We start from the raw sequence: 21,439 nt of genomic DNA on the forward strand, positions 1-21,439 counted from the left end.
TCATATAAACCAATTCGCCGGAGTCAGTGGATGGAATAATCTTGGTGGGAATAATCCATTACTAGGAAATCAAGCAATCGACCTAGCAGCGGTCGAGCAGATGATCCAAGATATGGTCCCTCATGCTAGAAGAATTGGTAGACCTGTCTACCGGAGGCCATATCCGGAGCATTTTGATCAAGAGGAATTTCCACGAGGATTCAAAGTTCCGGATTTTGCATTATTTTCAGGAGATGGACTCCAGTCGACCGTGGAGCATATTGGTCGATTCACTGCTCAATGTCCCGAAATCGGACATCGCGAGGTCTTGAAATTAAGGCTATTCCCGAGCACCCTCACGGGTGCTACTTTTTCATGGTATGTCAAACTTCCTCAGAATTCTGTTCCAAATTGGCAGACCATGGAGCAAATCTTCCACGAACAATTTTATCGGCCGGAGCCAGATGTGTCAATGGCCGACTTGGCCAAGATGCGCCAAGGACCAAACGAGTCAGTCCAAGAATACTTGGGGAAGTTCAGAGAAGCAAGGGCTAGATGTACGGTCAACATGCTTGAACATGAGTTTGCAAAATTGGCTCAAGGTGGGTTGTTGCTTGACCTCCGGAAGAAGTTCGAGGGTATTGAATTCCGCGATATTTATGACCTCCTACTTCGGGTGGATCGATATGAAGCTCTTTTAAAGGAGGAACAACAAAAGAATCGGCCGACAAATCGACCGACTTTCTATAAAGATCTGCCAAAACCTTCCACATCTAGAACCATGGCTGTCCACGCGGTGGATGTAGAAAATGTGGACTCGAATGAGGCAGACGATGAAGTCTTCCTAGAAGAGGAAGAAGAATCGGCGGGGATAAACTTGGCTGAAATTGTGGTCAGCGAACCACGCGTATGCAAGGTTTTGTCCAAAGCCTCCAAGGATCAGAGGCCGACAACGGTCCAGATTTCTAAGTTTAGCGGAACTTCTCAAAAGGGAGTCGGAACCAAGTCCTATACCTTTGACATTTCGAAAGCCGAACTAAGCTTTGACCAACTTTTAAAAGAAAAGATGATAAAATTACCAAATGGTCATGATATTCCATCGGCTAATGAACTTAGAAACAAGACTTTTTGCAAATGGCATAATGTATGGTCTCACGCGACTAACAATTGCTTTGTTTTTCGGAATGTCGTGCAGGATCTCATTGATCGAAAGATCTTGAAATTTCCAGAGAAAGCTACAATGGGTGTTGATCAGAATCCATTCCCAAATGCTTAGGCCAACATGGTGAATGCGAACTTCCCAAGGCCAGATCAACCTCGACCAATATTAGACTTGGGTGGCTCCGGAAAAGCAGCAGCTGAGAGAAGAGCAAGGGAGAACCAGACGGATCCTAAGGCGAAGGGTAAGGCCAAAATGTACCCAGAAGTGACAAAGGCTCTAGATGAGAAAATTCCAATTATGGAAGAACCTCCCAAGGCTATTGTGCTATGCAGCCGATGTCAATGTGAGGTCTCATTGGAGGTAGTTCTACCAAAACCTAAGGAGCCAGCCAGGGAGCCAACTAAGGAGACAATCAAGGATCAAGCCCATATAGGTAGACCAAAAAGTGCTGGGAGAAATATGATCAAAAGTTCGGCCAAGAATTACGGCCCATATAGCCCAAGGGGCACGATGGAGATGAGACCGAATAAACGACCATTACATGAGTACCAAGATAGGTACGAAAGGCTGCGATATCAGCCCAAGAGAAGAAATCATCAGATGCCACTAAAGTATGAAGATGTTGATCCGCTGAACCCAAGCCAAGATAAAAATAGAAGCATGTGGGTTTTGGTGGGAGAAGGAAAGAATCGAGATGTGGCATATGTGTCAAGACCTCGCCCATCCGATGGTAGTGGTGTCCCAACTTTCAAGATGCCAAACACCAAGGCAGGACAATGGTATAGGAGTAGAGGTTCGAAGTTGCCTCCGATACCCTTGAGAAAAACTCAGACAAGAAGGGCTCAAAGACAATATGCTGCCACTTGTAAAGCAGAGTTTGAGTGGGTGGACGAGAGGCAAGCCCAACTTAACCGATTGGTCGACCTTCGAGAGAAGCTTCGACTGGAAGAGTTGGAGTTCGCCAAAGCTGATGTTGTGGCTTCATTAGAGGCAGCAGCGGCCAAGGAGAGAAAAATACACCGACAATGGGTGAATGGTCAAGTTGTGGTGACAACCTTAGATGAGCCAATCTTGGAGTTGGAGGCTCATTTGACCGGAACTTTTGAAGTAAACAATCTCAAGGCCGAATCTAGCAGGCCAGTGAAGGTGTTGGGCGATGGGCCATCAAGAGTTGAGAAATTTAAAAAGATTAAGCCCAAGGCCAATCCTTCGACCTCTAGGAGGCAAACACCAATTAAAGTGGTATCACCACCCGTGGTCGAGGAGAAAAAAGAAAATAACCATGAAATGGTCGAGGATGTCAGAGGAAAACCCCAGACGACAGAAGATAAGCTGACAGCGGAGGAGGACCAAGTCATGGTCGATGTCCAAACATCCGTAGTGGAAGAAAAGGCCGAACCAACGGCCGACGTAGAGACCGAAGATGCTTCAGAAAACCTAGGAGGCGCCCTAGCCGATAATGAAGAACTTTATGGGGAGAATGAGGAGTATGGTGATGACGAGTATTTTGAAGACCTCCCAGAAGAGGCTATGGAGCAACTAGCTAATGAATGTAGGGAAGAGATTACCAAGTTGGGTAGTGAATTGAAGACAAGTAAGACCAGGGTGAAGTACGGGGACTTCGACGAGGTCGATGCTATGGTGGTCACACTTCCACTATTTTTCGAAGCTCAGCCAGGTCAACCAAACTCCATGGAGGGAGATGTATTTGATGAAGTTGAGTCGATGGTTCAGATGGGAGAACCAAAGGAAATCGAGGCAATTCGGGAAATTCCGAAGGCAGAGGTAGCTCAGCCTCAAATAGTGATGCCGGGTGAGGAGAAGAAAATTCCAGAGAAAGTTTGCTTTGAAATGCCCACCAAGAAGATGTCTTCCCACCTTAAACATTTATACATAAATGCTCACTTTGATGGGGTTCCAGTGAGCGAAGTTCTAGTTGATACGGAAGCCACGGTGAATATCCTCACAGCCTCGGTGATGAGGAAATTGAAGAAAAGTTCGGAGGAACTAATTCCAACTGAGACAACGGTAAGTGGCTAGACACCACAATATCAAAAGGAATCATCCCACTCCAAGTCAGAGTAGGGGAAAAGGTTAGAGTGACAGCTTTCTTCGTGGTGGAAACAACGACTCACTTTACCGCGTTGTTAGGTCGAGATTGGATTCACGGAAATATGTGTGTCCCTTCCTCGCTCCATCAGACTCTACAGTTTTGGCACGAGGATGGGAGCGTGGAATTGGTTCGGGCCGACTCACGGCCTTTCATGGCTTCAGCCAACACGGTGGAGGCCAGGTTTTACGAGGATGATCTTGGTCCTCTTTATTTTACGGGGTTAGATATGAACGGCCGACCTACGGGAGTCTCGGCCAAGAAGTTGATAGACTTGGGGGCACACAATGCCCAAGCAAATGGGGAGCGCCCCACGATGTCTGATTTTTTTTCTCTCAATGAGTAATACAACAACGAAGGAAGAGAAAAGAGCTGCGGTGGAAGACACTTTGAGACGGCTATATGGTTTTTGGGCCGAGAGAGCGGCCGAGCATGGGTCCGCTGCTCATTTAGTGGAATTCCTCCACGAAGGCCCTGAAGATGATGCCCTTGAAATTGACGAAGTGGAGTTGGCACCAAGTCAGATGGATGATTCGAAGGCGGAAGTCCAAAACCCTTTGTTGGAAATCAACTTAGGGACGGAAGACAATCATCGGCCAATCTACATCAGTGGTCTGATGGAGCCAGAACTTCGGGCCAAAATGGAAGAGCTTTTAAGAGAGTTTAAGGATTGCTTTGCTTGGGATTACACTGAGATGCCTGGACTAAGTCGTGACTTGGTTGAGCATCGTCTGCCAACAACGGAGGATTTCAAGCCCTTCAAGCAGCCACCTCGTCGAATGTCGGTGGAAGTAGAATTACAAGTCAAGGAAGAAATTGTAAGGCTTGTTAAAGCCAAATTTATTAGGCCAGCAAGATATGTGGAGTGGCTTTCTAATATTGTACCTGTAAAGAAGAAAACGGGAGCAATAAGAATTTGTGTTGATTTTCGTAACCTTAATCTCGCAACTCCCAAAGATGAATATCTCATGCCTATGGCGGACCTCTTAGTTGATGGGGCGGCCAAGCATGAAATTTTATCCTTCATGGATGGACACTCTGGCTATAACCAAATTTTCATAGCCAAAGAAGATATTCACAAGACAGCCTTTAGATGTCTGGGTTCCATTGGAACCTTTGAGTATGTCGTAATGCCCTTCGGCCTAAAGAATGCCGGAGCCACATATCAACGGGCGATGAATGCCATCTTCCACGACATGATCGGTCAAAACTTAGAAGTTTATATCGACGATGTGGTTGTGAAGTCGGAATCAAGATCAGGTCATTTGGATGACCTTCGGTTAGCCTTTGAGAGAATGCGAAAGCATCAATTGAAGATGAACCCAAAGAAATGTGCCTTCGAAGTTTCTACCGGAATTTCCTAGGATTTTTGGTACATCAAAGGGGGATCGAAATTGATAAAAATAAGGCTAAGGCCATCATTGAGGCGCCGCCCCTGAAAAACAAGAAAGGATTGCAAAGTTTGCTAGGCCAAATAAACTTCCTCCGGAGGTTTATAGCTAATTCTGCCGGGAAAGTCGAGCCTTTTTCATCTTTGCTAAAACTCAAGGATGAGGAGAAATTTCGATGTCAAGAAGTTCATCAAAAGGCATTTGATTCCATCAAAGAGTATTTAACCAAGCCACCGGTGCTAATCCCGCCGAAGCGAGGTCGACCTTTGAAGTTATATATTTCGGCCGCAGAAAATTCCATTGGAAGTCTTTTGGCCCAAGAGAATGATGAGAAAAAGGAGCAAGCAATGTACTACCTAAGCCGAATTCTAACGGCCACCGAGAGAAAGTATTCACCGGTGGAGAAACTTTGTTTAGCCTTATACTTCACCGCAACCAAGTTAAAGCACTATATGTTGCCTTCCACGGTGCACATAATCGCCAAGACGGATTTGATCAAGTACATGCTCACTCGGCCAATCATTAGAGGGCGAATTGGAAAATGGACGATGGCATTGGCAGAATTCACCTTCCGATACGTACCTCAGCAGGCCGTCAAGGGGCAAGCCTTGGCTGATTTCTTGACCTCTCACCCTTGTGTTGAAATAGAAGATATGGACTTCTTCAAAGTCGACATGATAAGTTTATTCCCATAGCGTCTCTATTTCGACGGATCTCGAACATCAAATATGGGAGGAGCGGGTGTCATCATTGAATCACCCCAAGGATTCCGAACTCGTTATTCATTTCAATTAGACTTTGATTGTACCAACAATCAGGCCGAATATGAGGCCTTGATCATTGGGTTGGAGATTTTGAGAGAACTTGGAATAAATAATGTGTCAATCATGGGGGATTCGATGTTGGTTCTGAAACAACTATCTGACGACTACAAAGTAACCAGGCAAGCATTGCTTGGCTATCATGCCTTGGCCAGCCAACTAATAGAAGGTTTTGATGAAGTGAGACTCGCTCACCTACCAAGGGAGCACAACTCACAGGCCAATGCAATGGCCCAATTGGCCTCTGGAGTTCCGATCTCTGAAGGGCTTTCTGAGGAGTTATTCAAAGTTGAAAAACGATCGTTGCCCTCAGTTTTTGAAAGAGGAATACCAATGGAGGTGATGGCATTGACTGTAACTCCAGATGACTGGAGACACGACATCGTGGAGTATCTGAAATGTTCAAGTGGTCCGCATTGCCGGCAGGTTCGGCAAAGGGCCATAAGCTATGTGCTGAGGGATGAAGATCTTTTTCGTATTGGCTCTGACGACTTACTCATGAAATGTCTGGGAAAGATTGATTAGATGGTGGTTATGACTGAGGTTCATGAAGGAATATGCGGAGCTCATCAAGCAGGCATCAAGATGAGATGGTTGCTAAGGAGGCATGGGTATTATTGGCCAACCATCCTGAAGGATTGCATTGATTACGCCAAAGCATGCCAAGGTTGTCAAAGGCATGGTCCGGTTCAACATGTTCCGGCCGGACCCATGAATCCTATTGTGAAGGCTTGGCCTTTCAAGGGTTGGGCGATGGATGTGATTGGCCAAATCCACCCGAAATCATCCAAGGGTCACAAGTTCATTTTAGTGGCCACGGACTTCTTCACAAAATGGGTAGAGGCCGTACCACCCAAGCAAGTTACCCAAGCTGAGGTGATAGAGTTTATTGAGAAGTCTATCATCCATCGATTCGGATTACCAGAGTCTATTGTTAAGCTCATAATTTCATACATATACATGCCCTATTTACTTACTTCTTTTGCTTAGTTTCTTAGATTTCTAAGTTATTTGCCTCCCTTTGTGTGTTTTGTAGGCAAATAGAGCAAGAGAGCATAATTCATGCAATTCAAGCATGTTAAGGCCTAATTTGGATGAATAGATGAAGAGCTTAAAAGACAAACTCATTTTGGCTACAGCCCCCTGCCAGTCCAGTTCCGTAGGTCATATTGCAAGCTTTGTTTCAACAACCTACATAGCTCTAATGAGGCCACATTCTTCATGACAGTTGTTCCAATTGGTGTGTACTATAACATATCCAAAATTCGGCCCCATTGGATAAATCTGGAGTCCGTTACCTAGCAAACACAGAACCATGCTCAGGATGGATCTTATCAGCGCGGAAAATGAGTTAGCAATTTGTTTCGGCCTTAACTTCTTCCTCCGACCTTGGATTGGCCCAAATAACATATGGCTGGAAAGAAGACATTCTGAACTTCAATTTCGAGTGCTTAAAGTCCTAATTTGATTAAGATAAGCCCAAGTTGTAAGCCCTTGAAGTTGCTGGTCATGCTGACCTCAGCATGTGCTGGTTGGATGCTTGGTCATGGTGAGCTAGGTATGAGCTATCATTTCTGGTTGGAAGCTTGGTCATGGTGACATGAAGATGAGCTAGGGCTGCTGGTGGGATCTATTGGTGAAGTGCATCAACCAATTCAAGATTTTCTAATACAAGTGCTTCACCCAATTTAGATTTTCTAATTCAAGTGCATCAACCATTTCAGATTTTATAAAACAAGTGTTGTATGCATTAGCCATACTTAATTCAGATTTTCAGCTTCCTTAGGCCTATATATAGTGAGGTTTCCCAAGCTTGTAATCACACCCCAAGGGGGGGAGCTCTCAAACACTTCTCTAGAGCTCCCTTCCCTTCTCTCCCTCAAATTCTCTTAATTTTGCTTTCTAGTTCTCAATTCTAGCTTTCCTTTTGCTTCTTAGTTGTAATTTATTTTTCTTTGTTATGTAAATTCTTTTCTTAAGTTTTCAAGTTGAATTAGTTTCCAAGTTTCAATTATGGTTTTTGTTCTTATTCATTATGCTTATAAGTTAATATGCTAGTTTGAATGATTGATCACCATTTAGGCTTGCATGTTAGCTATCTTGGTTTGAATTAAGAGTATACACCATGCTTTAATTCGAATTGAACTATGAATAGGAAGAGTATGTATGGACATTCGACAACAGGGATTAGATACATACTTGGTTGTTTAAATTGTTCTTCTATGCTTAATGGGTTCCTAATGCTTAATTTTAGGTTAGACAACAAATGATCAAATTAGGGAATTAGGAACACAAGGTTATGACCACACACCATGGCTTAATCATACTTTAGCTAGAATCAATCCATTAATCTAAATTGAACTTGGGAACTTATTTGCTTGAGTTACTTTCTTATTTTCTTCCTTCTTTCATGTTCTTTGTTTTTGTTTCTGTTTTGTATAGGAAAACTGAATTGGATCATTCAATCACCAATCCTCGTGGGATCGACCTCGCACTTACATACGCTATACTACCGAACGGCTCGTGCACTTGCGAGTATCACAAGTTGAGGATGCAACTGAATCCATTTTGGTGCAGCTGAATCTACACAACAAGTTTTTGGCGCCGTTGCCGGGGATCGGTAACATTGTTTGATTCTATTTGGCTTTCCTACTTTATTTTTTTTTCTTAACTGAACAATTTCAAGTTTTAAAGTTAATGACGTTAATGGACAAGTTGTGTTTGTAGTCCAACAGAAAAGGACAATTGCCCAACAAGCAAGAGAACTGGGTTTAAGTCCCAGCTTACACAACCCATTGGCGCTTGTTGCTTTGAAGCATGGAATTGGATGTGTGTTGATTTTCCTTTTCATTTTAGTTTTTATTTCCTAATCCTTTTAATTCCATTTCAAGTTTGTGTGTTTGTTTTAGCAATTTATGACAGCTTAATAAAAATGGAGAGAGATGGCAACCTCAATCATAAGAATGGGAAGTGTGGAGCAATGGGAGAAGTCGCGACCTCCAAGTGCATCACACTCGACCTAATCGCTTCAAGGGGGAGCATTTCAATCCTTTCTCTTTACTTGTTATTATTTTAAATTTCTGTTTCTTTTTTTTATAAAAATTTAAAAAAATAAAAAATTTAAAAATTTAAAAAGATTTTTCATATGAGCTGACTTATGGTAACTCCAGTGAGCACTTCCGTCAATACAGTGTCTAGGAGTTCTTTAGGCGACACCTTCGGTGTCTAAGAAGTTTGGGTTTTAAGCGGGACCATTGTGACCCCTCCAACCTTCCCGGATCCCCTGGCTGTGTTTTCTGAGGCCCTTAACTGGTCATCCGTGAGTTGCTTATATATTCATTTTTATTTTTTTTTCTTTCTAAACCTTCTTCTTAACTTTTCCCCTTATCATTTACATGTTCTCAATCATCTTTACTTTGCTTTAACATTGAGGACAATGTTTCATTTAAGTTTGGGGGTGCTGGAAAGTTTTTAGCTTTTGTGTTTGTGTCTGAAAACGTAGGCTTCTTCATTGCTACAATTTTTTTTTCTGCTACTGTTTTGAATGTTTGGTCCACGCTGTGTTCTTCATTTTTTCATGCTGAATCCAACGACATAAAGAACGTTAAATTTGACCAAGTGGTTTGAAAGTTACATGTCAAAACAGATTATATGTTGAAATTGAGCAAAACAGCAATTTGAAACCTCACGTTTTTCTTTTCTGTTTCTTTTCTTTGAGTCATTTTCAGTTTTCCTTCCCACACCAATAATAAATCTTGAGTCTAACTTCTAATATGGCTATCAGGAATTTGATAAGCATTATGTTAGGTCTGAATCTTATTCTTTTGCTAGCTAAGTCTCACATAATTATTCTTGAGCTTTCTATGCACCTAGCCATGATTATACAACTCTTGCATGTCTTACCCAATTGTATGCATTTTTGCTTGTGTGATTCACTGGAATGTTAAGTTATAACTAAGATATGATTTAGGCCATCTTTGTTAAGCCTCTTTCTTTTTCCTCCATCAACCCATACAATACATATTCCATTGTAAACCCCTTTGTGCTCAAACACTTAGCCATTTCTTTCTCTCACCTTATCATCCATTAAACATCCTACCATCTAGGGGACATGTAGAGTATGATTGTATTTGAGATTGTAATGTATTCAAGGCAATAAATGAGCTATAAAAAAAAATCAAAAGAAAAAGAGAAAAGAAGTGTGGCCAATGTAGTCACGACCCTAGGGTGATACAAGGAGAAATCAAGGTGATCTAGGGCAAAGAGCCGCAAAATTGGGCCAAATATTATACAAAGAGTGTAAATGTCAAAATCAAATTGTGAAGTAATTCAATTGCAAAATCTGGTGTTGTGAGCTTTTCAATTTATGTGCCTTACATTTCAAACGTCCATGATCTTGTTTACATGTCATGCTCTACTTTGCTCCTTAGACTTTGTGTTTTCATATCCATTCTTTGTCTAACCATTACCATAACCCCATTACATCCATAAGTAAAGTCCTATTGATCTTGGTTTAGCTTGGCAAACTTGTGTTCATTCTTGCAGGAATTCATATCGTTGTTTGAGAAGCATGAGTTGTATCTTCATGGCTATTTCACACACACACCTTGAGCATGATTTTTTGTGAGATTGTGGTAGCACTTGAATAATGTTTAGAACTTCCTTAGTGCTTGTTTTGTTCCTTGTTGAGCCATGTCTACGAAGTTAAAATTTCTGTCTGGTTGGAAGGTTAACGTTTTTGTATTTTGTTTTGTTTTGTTTTGCTTAAGGACTAACAAATCTATTAAGTTTTCTAACCATTTTGTTTTGTAGAGTTAGAAAAACGTTTGTGGGTATCGTATCTGTTAAACCCTCAGGAGACACAACTCCTCCTACTAGGGATGCCTAGAGGTTTAAAGGCTTGTTGCATACGCTCAATGCAATCGAGTTACCTACGAAAGTGGTCTAGTTAACTTCTTGTTTTGTTTTTATTTTTATTTTTGTTTTTTGTTTTTTTTCTTTTGTTTTGCTCGAGGACTAGCAAAATCTAAGTTTGGGGGTGTGTTAAGCTCATAATTTCATACATATACATGCCCTATTTACTTACTTCTTTTGCTTAGTTTCTTAGATTTCTAAGTTATTTGCCTCCCTTTGTGTGTTTTGTAGGCAAATAGAGCAAGAGAGCATAATTCATGCAATTCAAGCATGTTAAGGCCTAATTTGGATGAATAGATGAAGAGCTTAAAAGACAAACTCATTTTGGCTACAGCCCCCTGCCAGTCCAGTTCCGTAGGTCATATTGCAAGCTTTGTTTCAACAACCTACATAGCTCTAATGAGGCCACATTCTTTATGAAAGTTGTTCCAATTGGTGTGTACTATAACATATCCAACATTCGGCCCCATTGGATAAATCTGGAGTCCGTTACCTAGCAAACACAGAACCATGCTCAGGATGGATCTTATCAGCGCGGAAAATGAGTTAGCAATTTGTTTCGGCCTTAACTTCTTCCTCCGACCTTGGATTGGCCCAAATAACATATGGCTGGAAAGAAGACATTCTGAACTTCAATTTCGAGTGCTTAAAGTCCTAATTTGATTAAGATAAGCCCAAGTTGTAAGCCCTTGAAGTTGCTGGTCATGCTGACCTCAGCATGTGCTGGTTGGATGCTTGGTCATGGTGAGCTAGGTATGAGCTATCATTTCTGGTTGGAAGCTTGGTCATGGTGACATGAAGATGAGCTAAGGCTGCTGGTGGGATCTATTGGTGAAGTGCATCAACCAATTCAAGATTTTCTAATACAAGTGCATCACCCAATTTAGATTTTCTAATTCAAGTGCATCAACCATTTCAGATTTTATAAAACAAGTGTTGTATGCATTAGCCATACTTAATTCAGATTTTCAGCTTCCTTAGGCCTATATATAGTGAGCTTTCCCAAGTTTGTAATCACACCCCAAGGGGGGGAGCTCTCAAACACTTCTCTAGAGCTCCCTTCCCTTCTCTCCCTCAAATTCTCTTAATTTTGCTTTCTAGTTCTCAATTCTAGCTTTCCTTTTGCTTCTTAGTTGTAATTTATTTTTCTTTGTTATGTAAATTCTTTTCTTAAGTTTTCAAGTTGAATTAGTTTCCAAGTTTCAATTATGGTTTTTGTTCTTATTCATTATGCTTATAAGTTAATATGCTAGTTTGAATGATTGATCACCATTTAGGCTTGCATGTTAGCTATCTTGGTTTGAATTAAGAGTATACACCATGCTTTAATTCGAATTGAACTATGAATAGGAAGAGTATGTATGGACATTCGACAACAGGGATTAGATACATACTTGGTTGTTTAAATTGTTCTTCTATGCTTAATGGGTTCCTAATGCTTAATTTTAGGTTAGACAACAAATGATCAAATTAGGGAATTAGGAACACAAGGTTATGACCACACACCATGGCTTAATCATAGTTTAGCTAGAATCAATCCATTAATCTAAATTGAACTTGGGAACTTATTTGCTTGAGTTACTTTCTTATTTTCTTCCTTCTTTCATGTTCTTTGTTTTTGTTTCTGTTTTGTATAGGAAAACTGAATTGGATCATTCAATCACCAATCCTCGTGGGATCGACCTCGCACTTACATACGCTATACTACCGAACGGCTCGTGCACTTGCGAGTATCACAAGTTGAGGATGCAACTGAATCCATTTTGGTGCAGCTGAATCTACACAACATCTATCATGACTGACCGAGGAACAGCTTTTGTGGGAGAGGCTGTCAAAGCAGCCGCAAAAAATTGGGGAGTTAGGATGGTTCAGTTCACCCCATACAATCCTCAATCAAATGGTCAAGCTGAGGCCAGCAACAAAGTGATAAAAGGTATTTTGGAAAAAATGATTGAGAAAAATCCTAAAGAATGGCATTCTCTCCTCTCCAATACCCTTTGGGCGTACAGGACCTCTAAAAGGTTTGGCACAGGGACGACGCCATTCGCACTCACATACGGCCATGACGCCGTCTTACCTCTCGAGATTTCGGTAAAATCTTTAAGGGTGACTCGCCACGCCGAATGGAGTAAGGATGAGTATAATCAGGTGATGGCTCAAGAGCTAGATGATCTTGACGAAGTCCGACTTGAGGCTTTGGATAAATTAAAGGCCCAAAAAGAAAAGGTGGCCAGGGCGTATGATAAGAAGACTAAGGCCAAGAGTTTCGGGGTTGGAGATTTAGTATGGAAAACTATTCTCCCATTAGGAACGAGAGATCGTAGTTTTGGTAAATGGTCTCCAACTTGGGAAGGACCTTTCCTCATCAACCAAGTTTTAGGAAAAGGAGCATATAGGTTGAGTTATGAGAATGGTCGTCTCCATGATTCACCCATCAATGGCCGTTATTTGAAAAAATATTACCCTACTTCTTGGGAGATGATGGGGACATGATCCATCATGGTCATGCTAAGGATGAGAAAATGTGTATGACAAATGAAAAGATTTTCCAAGAAACATCATATAACATTCATTACAAAATAGAGTCATCACACGATAGGCTGAACAACGGTCAAAGAGTTCATCAAATTACATAAACCAGCGAAATAAGGCATGACAATAGACACAAGTCTAGCTAAGCATAAAACAGGCCAACTAGTGGCCTAACATAAATCTAAGCATTAGGGAAAAAGTCACGGAGGGATCCCATGTAGTTCTCCCACGCTCGGTTCCCGTCTGCTATGATGGCTAGCAAGCTCGTCTCGTCTTCCCCGAACCACCTAACAACTTCTGAATCTTGTTGGAGTTGAGCCTGAAGCGATGTATGATCCTGAACATCCTCGGAAACCTGAGTAATGATAGCGTCCCTTGTCTCCTCAAGTTGCTCAATGTGCTTTTGGATTTGCTCAACTTGATCCTGGAGTTGCTTAATTTTGTCACGAGATCGTTCCACCTCTCCATCAATACTCAGAACTTCTTGCTGCTTCTTTCGGCCCAATTCGACCCTCCGCATAATAACGGTGCTGGCCGAAGAAACCTTATGCTTCAGGGCTCAACCTGCCTCTAGTTCCGCTTGGGCGATAGAATAGCGGACAATTTTCTTTTCTGCCTCTTCGAAGAGATGAGTGATTGCTTTAGTTGTGATTCGACCAGGAAAAAAGCCAGAAGCAGCCAAATTATCAAGAGAAGTTTTGAGTCTAGCTCGTTCAGTCTCGTCAGCAAAAGAAGTATAATCTCGATCTAGGTAGGCTCGAACTAAGGCTTCAGCTCCAGGATCTCGTAACATCCCAAAACTTAAGGATGAGGTAGCTGGTCGGGTTGAAACATCATTTTTGGAAGTTGAGGCAGCCCATTGATCCAGATAGGCAAAGATATCCTCGACGGCCTGCAAAAATATATATATATATATATATATATATATATATATATATATAAAGGTGGTTCATAAGAATGCAAAATCTTTCGAGGACAAGTGGAGTGGTGTCGAGACTAACCTGAGGAGGTCGACCTTCTGTCCCTGTCTCCATGAAATTATCAGTTGGGTTTCTTTGTGGGGTTGAGATTGAATTCAAAGAAGCTGGAAGTTCTATCTCAATAGCTGGTTGAGCGGCTGGGGTGTTGCCAAATCCAAGCCCTGTACCCTGAATGACCGAGGATTTTGGTGAAAGGTTCAGGAGAAATTGTAAAAGAATAAAAAAAAATTACAAATTCAAGGTTACCTGAGTGGCCTCATGATAGGCCCCAGTAGTGCAGTGTCCAAATGTTAGGGCGGCCCCGCATACACCTTCCATGTCATCGATAGCTACCTCATTCTGAAAATACCACGGAATGTAAGAATGAGGCGAAGTATAAAAAGCCCAACTGATAAAAGGAAACTTACCACAAGTCCATGACTAGAAGTCGTAGTCAGCCCACCGAGATCAAGCTCAAGCGTGGAAGCGTGAGAATCCTATATTAAACTACAAGTTAAGAAACTTGCTAAAAAATTAAATAGGAAACACGAGGTAAGAGATGAACTCACTGGAGCAATTGAAGAGGAAACAGCCGATTGAGCAATCGCAGTCGAATGAAATTGGTTGGGTGGCTCCACCAACCTTATTGAGTCTTCAACATCCAAGCTTGTAGGATGTGGGTTCTTTCTTGTTTTTCGCGGCTGAGTTAGTGAAATATTGTCGGCTGGTGGAAACTCAATATCATGGTTGGAGAGGTACCCATATTCCGCTATCCCTGAAAGATATAGGAGGTATAAAAAAAAATAATAATAAATAAATAAAAGGGCTAAAGTTCAATAGAAATCGGCTTACCACTGTCAGAAGAGAGTGCCCTCTTCTCGCCTTGATTGGAACTGGAGTTGGCAAGAGCTATCGACCCCATCTCTTTGGCTCTAGCTGCAAAAGATACAAAGTATTGATAAGACTTATAGTCAATATAAAAGAAATGGAGCGAAGATTAAAAGTTTACCTTTCTTCCACTGGTTGTAGGAGGATGAACAGGGACAACCTCGGAAGATCCCTGCAATTTCAGCTTTGAAGGGTTACGAGAACCAGGTGGATGACATCCTCTCCCACCAGGACTTGAAGAAATCAGTAAAACCAAATTGAGGGTCCCTAGTTGGAAAGACAAAAGGTGCGGCTAACTCACGATTATCATTCACCAGGGAAATCACCTCACCCTTTTTCTTGAAAGATACTCTCCACGAAGAGAAATGGTTGAGAGAGTCAATCATGGGAGCTGGAACGCCTTGGATAAAACCTAATTGGCGGCCAACAGCGGCAGGGTAATAGATCTCGCAACCGCAATGATATTGTTTTCCTTCGCCCACCACAAGACCATAAGGAAGGTCTCGGTTGATGAGAATGCTAGCCCAAAGCTCTTGCCGTTCTTTTTTGTTCTCCAAAGTAGCTGGGGTGGCAAGATCCATGGCCAAATAGCTTGGGTAACGACGATCAAGATAGATGGAAAAATCATTAGGCGACCTTTCTGAACATTCATAGAAGAAGTCGAAGCAATCCTCGACGTGATGCTTTTGTAAAAGAAGTTGAGCTATTGGCAAGCCTAGAAGTGTGTCACTCTGGAATGTAACCTCAGATGGTCCCAATTCCGGAAAATAAATATGGAGCCATAATTGAAAAAGCCATATTGGTCCCGAAACATTGCATGACACGGGTTTAGGCGACACCATTTGGTGAAGGCCTCTATAGAGATATGCCAGGAAGATGGGACCCAAGGCCACTATTTCGCCATTTGCAAGAGTTTCGGCCAAAGATTGAACTTCTTGGGTAATCTAGCCAGACTTCGAACAAGTCAAGAACTTGCACAACCACATCTGTAGAAAGGCCACATGTTCCTCATAAGATACCCCATTCCTCGGAGCTCCAGATGAGGACTTGGCAAAGCGGAAATAAGTTTCGACCCAGTTGCCGAAATATTTGTTGGTCCTACTATAGGATAGCTTCGAAGTAGATTTTGGAAGGTCAGCTGCTGAATAGTCCTTTCCATGTGGTCGGAGGCCGGAAATCGTGGCTAAATCAAGTAAAGTAGGAGTCATCATCCCGAACCGGAGCCTCATGCAGTTGGTGGAGCTTGACCAAAAGCATAAACTTGCTATGAGGAGGGAGCGGTCACAAGAAAAAGTCCCGGTGGCGCACAGAACTAAGGCATCATAAATCCCAATCTTATGCCAGAAGGTTTTCAGTTTTGGCTCTAGAGCTTTGAACCAATCATACCAATCTCTTTTGGGATCGCCGCCAGAATTATTTTTCTTTACCTTGGACTTTGTTCCAGCAGTGGTGACGGCATTGGGAATAGGCACCTTTGGCCAACCTTTGATAGGTCGAATGCCCTCCCAAGTCTTCGACCATTCAAATTTCATTTTGTAGGGTGGCTGGTCGTCATGTTGTTCAGCCCAAATCACCACCACATCATCCGGCGGTTGAAGTAAGTAAAGAGGGCCCAAAACAAATAGGTTTTCCTGGTGTCGGACGGCAAATGATTCCTTGGGTTGGTTTTGACTTTCATCCATGGCTTTCTTCAATTTGGCCAAATGAGATGTGATTGGGTCTGGCGCCATAATCCTCCTACAAACATCAAGAATACCTGGATCAGAAAACATATAATGGCAAACGCAAAAATTGCTAAGAACACTAGAATTACTCGGGTTTTCAGAAGTGTTGACTGGGAATTAATTGTTTGAAGGCAAACCGGTATGTATAATACCTTGGGTTTCCTAAGTTAGGAGCTAAAGAGTTCTTACAAGATTGATGGATAGTGCCTCCCTAGAATCTAACTCAATTCAAGATAAAAACATGCCAGAGATTGGCATAAATCCATGAAGACCAACATCTAATTCCTAACTTTCGATTCCTTTCCCCTTTTGTCAACTAAAGGCTAAGAAATCGAGGGGGCAATGTTTGAGTGTGGTTGAAAAATTCACATCAATTAATTACAACCCGTAAGAATGCTTTCAACAATATAATATTGTCATTGGTTTTGAGCCACAACATATTCAAATATTTGGTCCATGCGGCACTCAGCATGCAAAAGGCACAAGTTAGTAGGCTCTGACCACTATGGTTTTACACAACATTGGGAAACACTCAAACCAATTCATTGAATTTGCTCTATGAATAGAATGAGTACTTTGAGTTTACTTTTCTGGAAGGGGCAATGTTTGCATGGCATGGCAGAATTCATTCATATCTATATACCTACATATATATACATATACATATATATATATATGTGCAGACCATAAATGGCGAGGGAATTTGCTGAAGATGACTCAAAGGCCATCAATTGGCCTATTGCTATTTGTTTAAGTTATATATATATATATATATATATATATATATATATATGTGCAGACCATAAATGGCGTGGGAATTTGCTGAAGATGACTCAAAGACCATCAATTGGCCTATTGCTATTTGTTTAAATTTTCTATATATATATATATATATATACAAGTTTTATATATATATATATATATGCAGACCATGGCTATATATGTGAGAGGAAAAAATGCATTAAAATCAGAGAATGATTCAAAGGCCATCAATTGGCCTGTTGTTATCAGTCTAAATTTAAATATGATAAAGAATTTGGCATGTGAGTTACCTGTTGATGGATTAATTGGCTATGGAGGAGCTTACGCACAGGGTTGGCTATGGAGAAGTTGGAGTTGAGCAGATGCAGTTGATGAATGGGGCATAGGAATTCTCTGCAAAAGAAGAGAAAAGATGCTAAACAAGGTGAAGGGTTGCAACTTGATCAAACCATTTTTAATATAAAACTAAGTATATAATATTTGGGGAGAAAGTGTCGGGAAGATGGGGGGAAGATGGGCTAAAGCTTTGCTTTAGTGTTTGCATGATTAGAGTCACTTTATATATATATATATATATATATATATATATATATATATATGTCATGATTGGTATAATTAGACCCACCCACCCACGGTTTGAATTATTTGGCCAACAAAAACTATCATATGTATATGTGTTATAAATAAAGATCCTTGGTTGGAATGAGAGATCCGCGGACGAACTTAAAGATCCGCGGTTGAGTGGAAAAATCCTTTGTCGAGCCAAAGATCCTCGGACTACATGAAAAATCCTCCGTTGAGCCAAAATCCTCGGATTACATAAAAAAATCCTCTGTTGAGCCAAAGGTCCTCGGATTGCATAAAAAATCCTCGGTTGTAAGAAATGTTCCTCAATGTAAAAAATGTCAGAGTAGCTCGATCCAAGAAGTGTTCAGAAGTTCCAGCAAAAGTTTTCCTTTAAGTAGCGGAGTTTAAAGACAGGAAGGCATTAATATTTGGAAGATTTGCAAGACATCGGGTAGTTCATGCCTAGAGCTCCGGAAAGCATTAATATTGGGAAGATTTCCAAGACATCGGGTAGTTCATGCCTAGAGCTCCAGAAGGCATTAACATCGGGAGGATTTTCAATCAAAGTTAGTTGAGGCCATTTAATGGCCAAACCCATGAGCTGAAGGAAGCTCTATAAATTGGTCATCAGAAGAAGAGAAAAGGACCTCCAACTGAACACACAAAATCTATCTTTTTATCCTGTACCTTTCAATTCATAGTCTAAGATTTTACTTTTCAAGTTCTTCAGATTATCCAAGTTCTTCGTTAGTGTAAGCTTACATTCTTGCAATTTAATTTCAATTGTCTTTACATTCAAGTTTAATTCAAGTCTTTATCGCTTTAATCTACTTAATCGCATTTACATTTCTGTCATTTCGTTTATTGCATTTAAATTCGCTGCACTTATCACAAAAATCCTAAAAATAGTCATACAAAGCTCAATCACCCTTGACCTCAAGGAAGAAAAAGAACCTAGGCCAAGAGGAGGTTCCTTGCTTGGTCGATCAATCGTTTGATCAAGAAGTCAGAAGCGTGAACGCACTCGCACAATCTTTCCATCCAAGCCATCAAGTGGTTTGGAGGTAGCACGCCTACGCATCTCAAGAGAGGAAGGACCAAAAACTCCTTCCATCGGCCAACCCGGCCGAAAAGAGGGAAACATATGTTATATAGTGTGCTATTTGGAAAGCATATTTTGTCTCATACCTTGAGTCGAGAACCTTGTCTTGGTCACATCTTAAATCCAGTAAGAATGCAGGATGCTGGAAAAACTACCGTCTCAATCATTCACTCTCTTGTATTCGAATTTGATCTCCCTTCCTATATAGTAGAGTAATTAAAATACTGATTTATAACTATTTTTTATTAACAAACCAAAGAAACATTCACTCTTCTTTTCTTATGAAAAAAATTAATTAATTTAAAGATTCACATACAAGAACATATCCAAATACACGAAAATTACAATTTCTTTATATACCAATAATCTACAACCCCAATTTTCATCTCTCTTTTTTTTCACTTCCCTTTTTTTTTCCCTTTAATGACAATTTGAAAAATTGAGATTAAGAAGTTTTTCATATCGGTTTCTGATTTTTTTGGTCACTTTTTATTATGTGCAAAACAAATTTTAGTTAGAGCTTTGATTTGTGTGTGTGTAAAGGAATTGGTGTTGTTAGAGCTTGTGCCGTCCTTTTGTTATGTCTCGTTCATTTCTATGCAATTCTTGCATTAAATCAAAAGATAGAAAGGAAAATTTGAACCAGGAAAAGAGAAAGAATGAAGTTCTGATCTTGCAGTAGTTGATATCACTACTAAATTTTACTGTTTGCGCGACGAAGACAAATTTGTCGCGCAAAGTACAAAGTAGTCGCTCGAATAACAGCGCGACGAAATGACCGTCGCGCAAACTCAGTCGCGCGAAGTCCGTAAAGAAAGCCCTTGCGCGACAGAACATTGCTCATTTCGTCGCGCAACAAGCTCGTTGCACCAACAGTTCTGGGACGGCTACACTTCGTCGCGCAAACATTTTGCGCGACGATTATGTGTTCGTCGCTCAAAACAGTGCGACGATTTGCCGTCGTCGCACAGACATTTGAGAGGCGGCATAAGAATTGTCGCGCACCTTTATGCGCGACGAAAAAAAAATTGTCGCACAAATATAGAGCGACAAAATTCTCGTCGTCGCGTTGCCTTTAGGGGACGACATTTTTCGTCGCGCAAACGTAAATATATTGTTTCTCCATTTAAATTATAAGGGTTTGTATTTTCCTGTGGAAAATTTTGCGCGACGACATCACGGCATATGTTCGTCGCGCAAAATAGTAATTAAATTATTATTTTTTTCTTTTTGGGGAAATTTTTGTTTGGTTTATTTATTTTTATAATTAAATGAAATGACAATAAAAAAATGTAATTAAGAGAAAGTTTTTGTTATAACATAATATAGAGTCAAATACAAGAAAAATGTTTCAAATGTCATAAAGAAAATAGAAAACTAATCAAACATTGTTCGATAATCTACTTGGTCTCCGATCTGGACATTGTGGACAGGGGCAGAGGTTTGATGGCCATGCTCGGGTTGGATGGGCTCAGAGGTGGAGGGAGAAACAAAAGACGGTACGGGAATGCCGGACTGGGCGAGGGACTGTAAGAACGAATCCATCTGGGACATCCGGGCTTCAAGCTTGCCCATCTGGGCCACCTTTGCTTCAAGCTCGCCCATCTGGGCCACCCGGGCTTGAAGCTGGTCCATCTGGGACATCCGGGCTTCAAATTGGGCCATCATTGCTGTCATAGCACTCTTTGACTGGGACGATGAACGGGATCTAGGTTCCCGCCGCCGGGCATTCCCCATCCCTCAACAATATGTCCTTGGCCGCCTCCCGAGAGTCTGATCCAAATCCTCCGTCAAGATCTGAAACCCCGCATCTGGTGGAGGAGCCACGGACTCGAGCGGCGTATGGGGAGGAAGCTGAGAGGCGGACTCTTGAAGAACCAACTGGCTCTTCTCAATCATGGTCATCTATTTAACATAACATAAAATATTAATTAAAACATTCATATAATAAAGTTGAAACTTGAACGTGTAAGAGAATAATTATAATTAAAGACTACTTACATGAATGGACTCCGCCAACTCATTCCCAGGTCGAACATAAACGTCGCCAAAGACATCAATCTCTGGGAATTTGGACCCCTCCTAATTGAACAAGAGAAAAAAAAATTGTTAGTACAAAAAAAAACAAATTAATATTAAATACATTAAAAAGTAAATAAAAATTATATAGTTATTACCTGCCGCCGCGCCTCCATCCTATAGGAGAAGGGCCTGGCACCTGAATGGTGGAGAAGAGTCTTCTTCGCCCTATTGCCCTTATTTGCTTTGGCCATCTTCTGTTATACAAAAAATAAAATATTTTAGTTGAAAATGAAATGAAAACAGAATTTTGAACTTAGTATAAAAAAAATACCACATAATCTGCCCCCTGAAAATGACCACAGAGCCACTCCCAACTATCCTCCCGCCCCTCAAGCTCCTTCGGGCAACCCTCCAGAAGAGCAACCTGCAGATCATCATATGCCTGAAAATGGTGGTGCAGGTCGCTCTTCCACTGCTTGTACCTATCCGCAAACAGTCTATCGATG

The 21,439-nt window shown here is 41.2% G+C and overlaps 1 protein-coding gene and 1 pseudogene across 1 annotated transcript; one reads left to right on the forward strand and one right to left on the reverse strand.

The window, feature by feature from the left end:
* The first annotated feature begins 5,370 nt into the window (after positions 1–5,370).
* LOC148291283 (uncharacterized) lies at positions 5,371–5,988 on the forward strand. The gene has a single exon (XM_088245747.1). The coding sequence runs from the start codon at positions 5,371–5,373 to the stop codon at positions 5,986–5,988; it is 618 nt and encodes a 205-aa protein (XP_088101873.1).
* Positions 5,989–20,288: 14,300 nt separating this feature from the next.
* On the reverse strand, positions 20,289–21,106 carry LOC148291284 (uncharacterized; annotated as a pseudogene).
* Between the last annotated feature and the right edge of the window lie 333 nt (positions 21,107–21,439).

This window comes from Prunus avium, chromosome 8, assembly GCF_965620075.1.
Source record: "Prunus avium chromosome 8, drPruAviu1.hap1.1, whole genome shotgun sequence".
Lineage (NCBI taxonomy): Eukaryota > Viridiplantae > Streptophyta > Magnoliopsida > Rosales > Rosaceae > Prunus > Prunus avium.

Bases quoted from the DNA above. Each gene is read 5' to 3' on its own strand.
- LOC148291283 (XM_088245747.1), top strand. From the start codon at position 5,371: ATGGGAGGAGCGGGTGTCATCATTGAATCACCCCAAGGATTCCGAACT.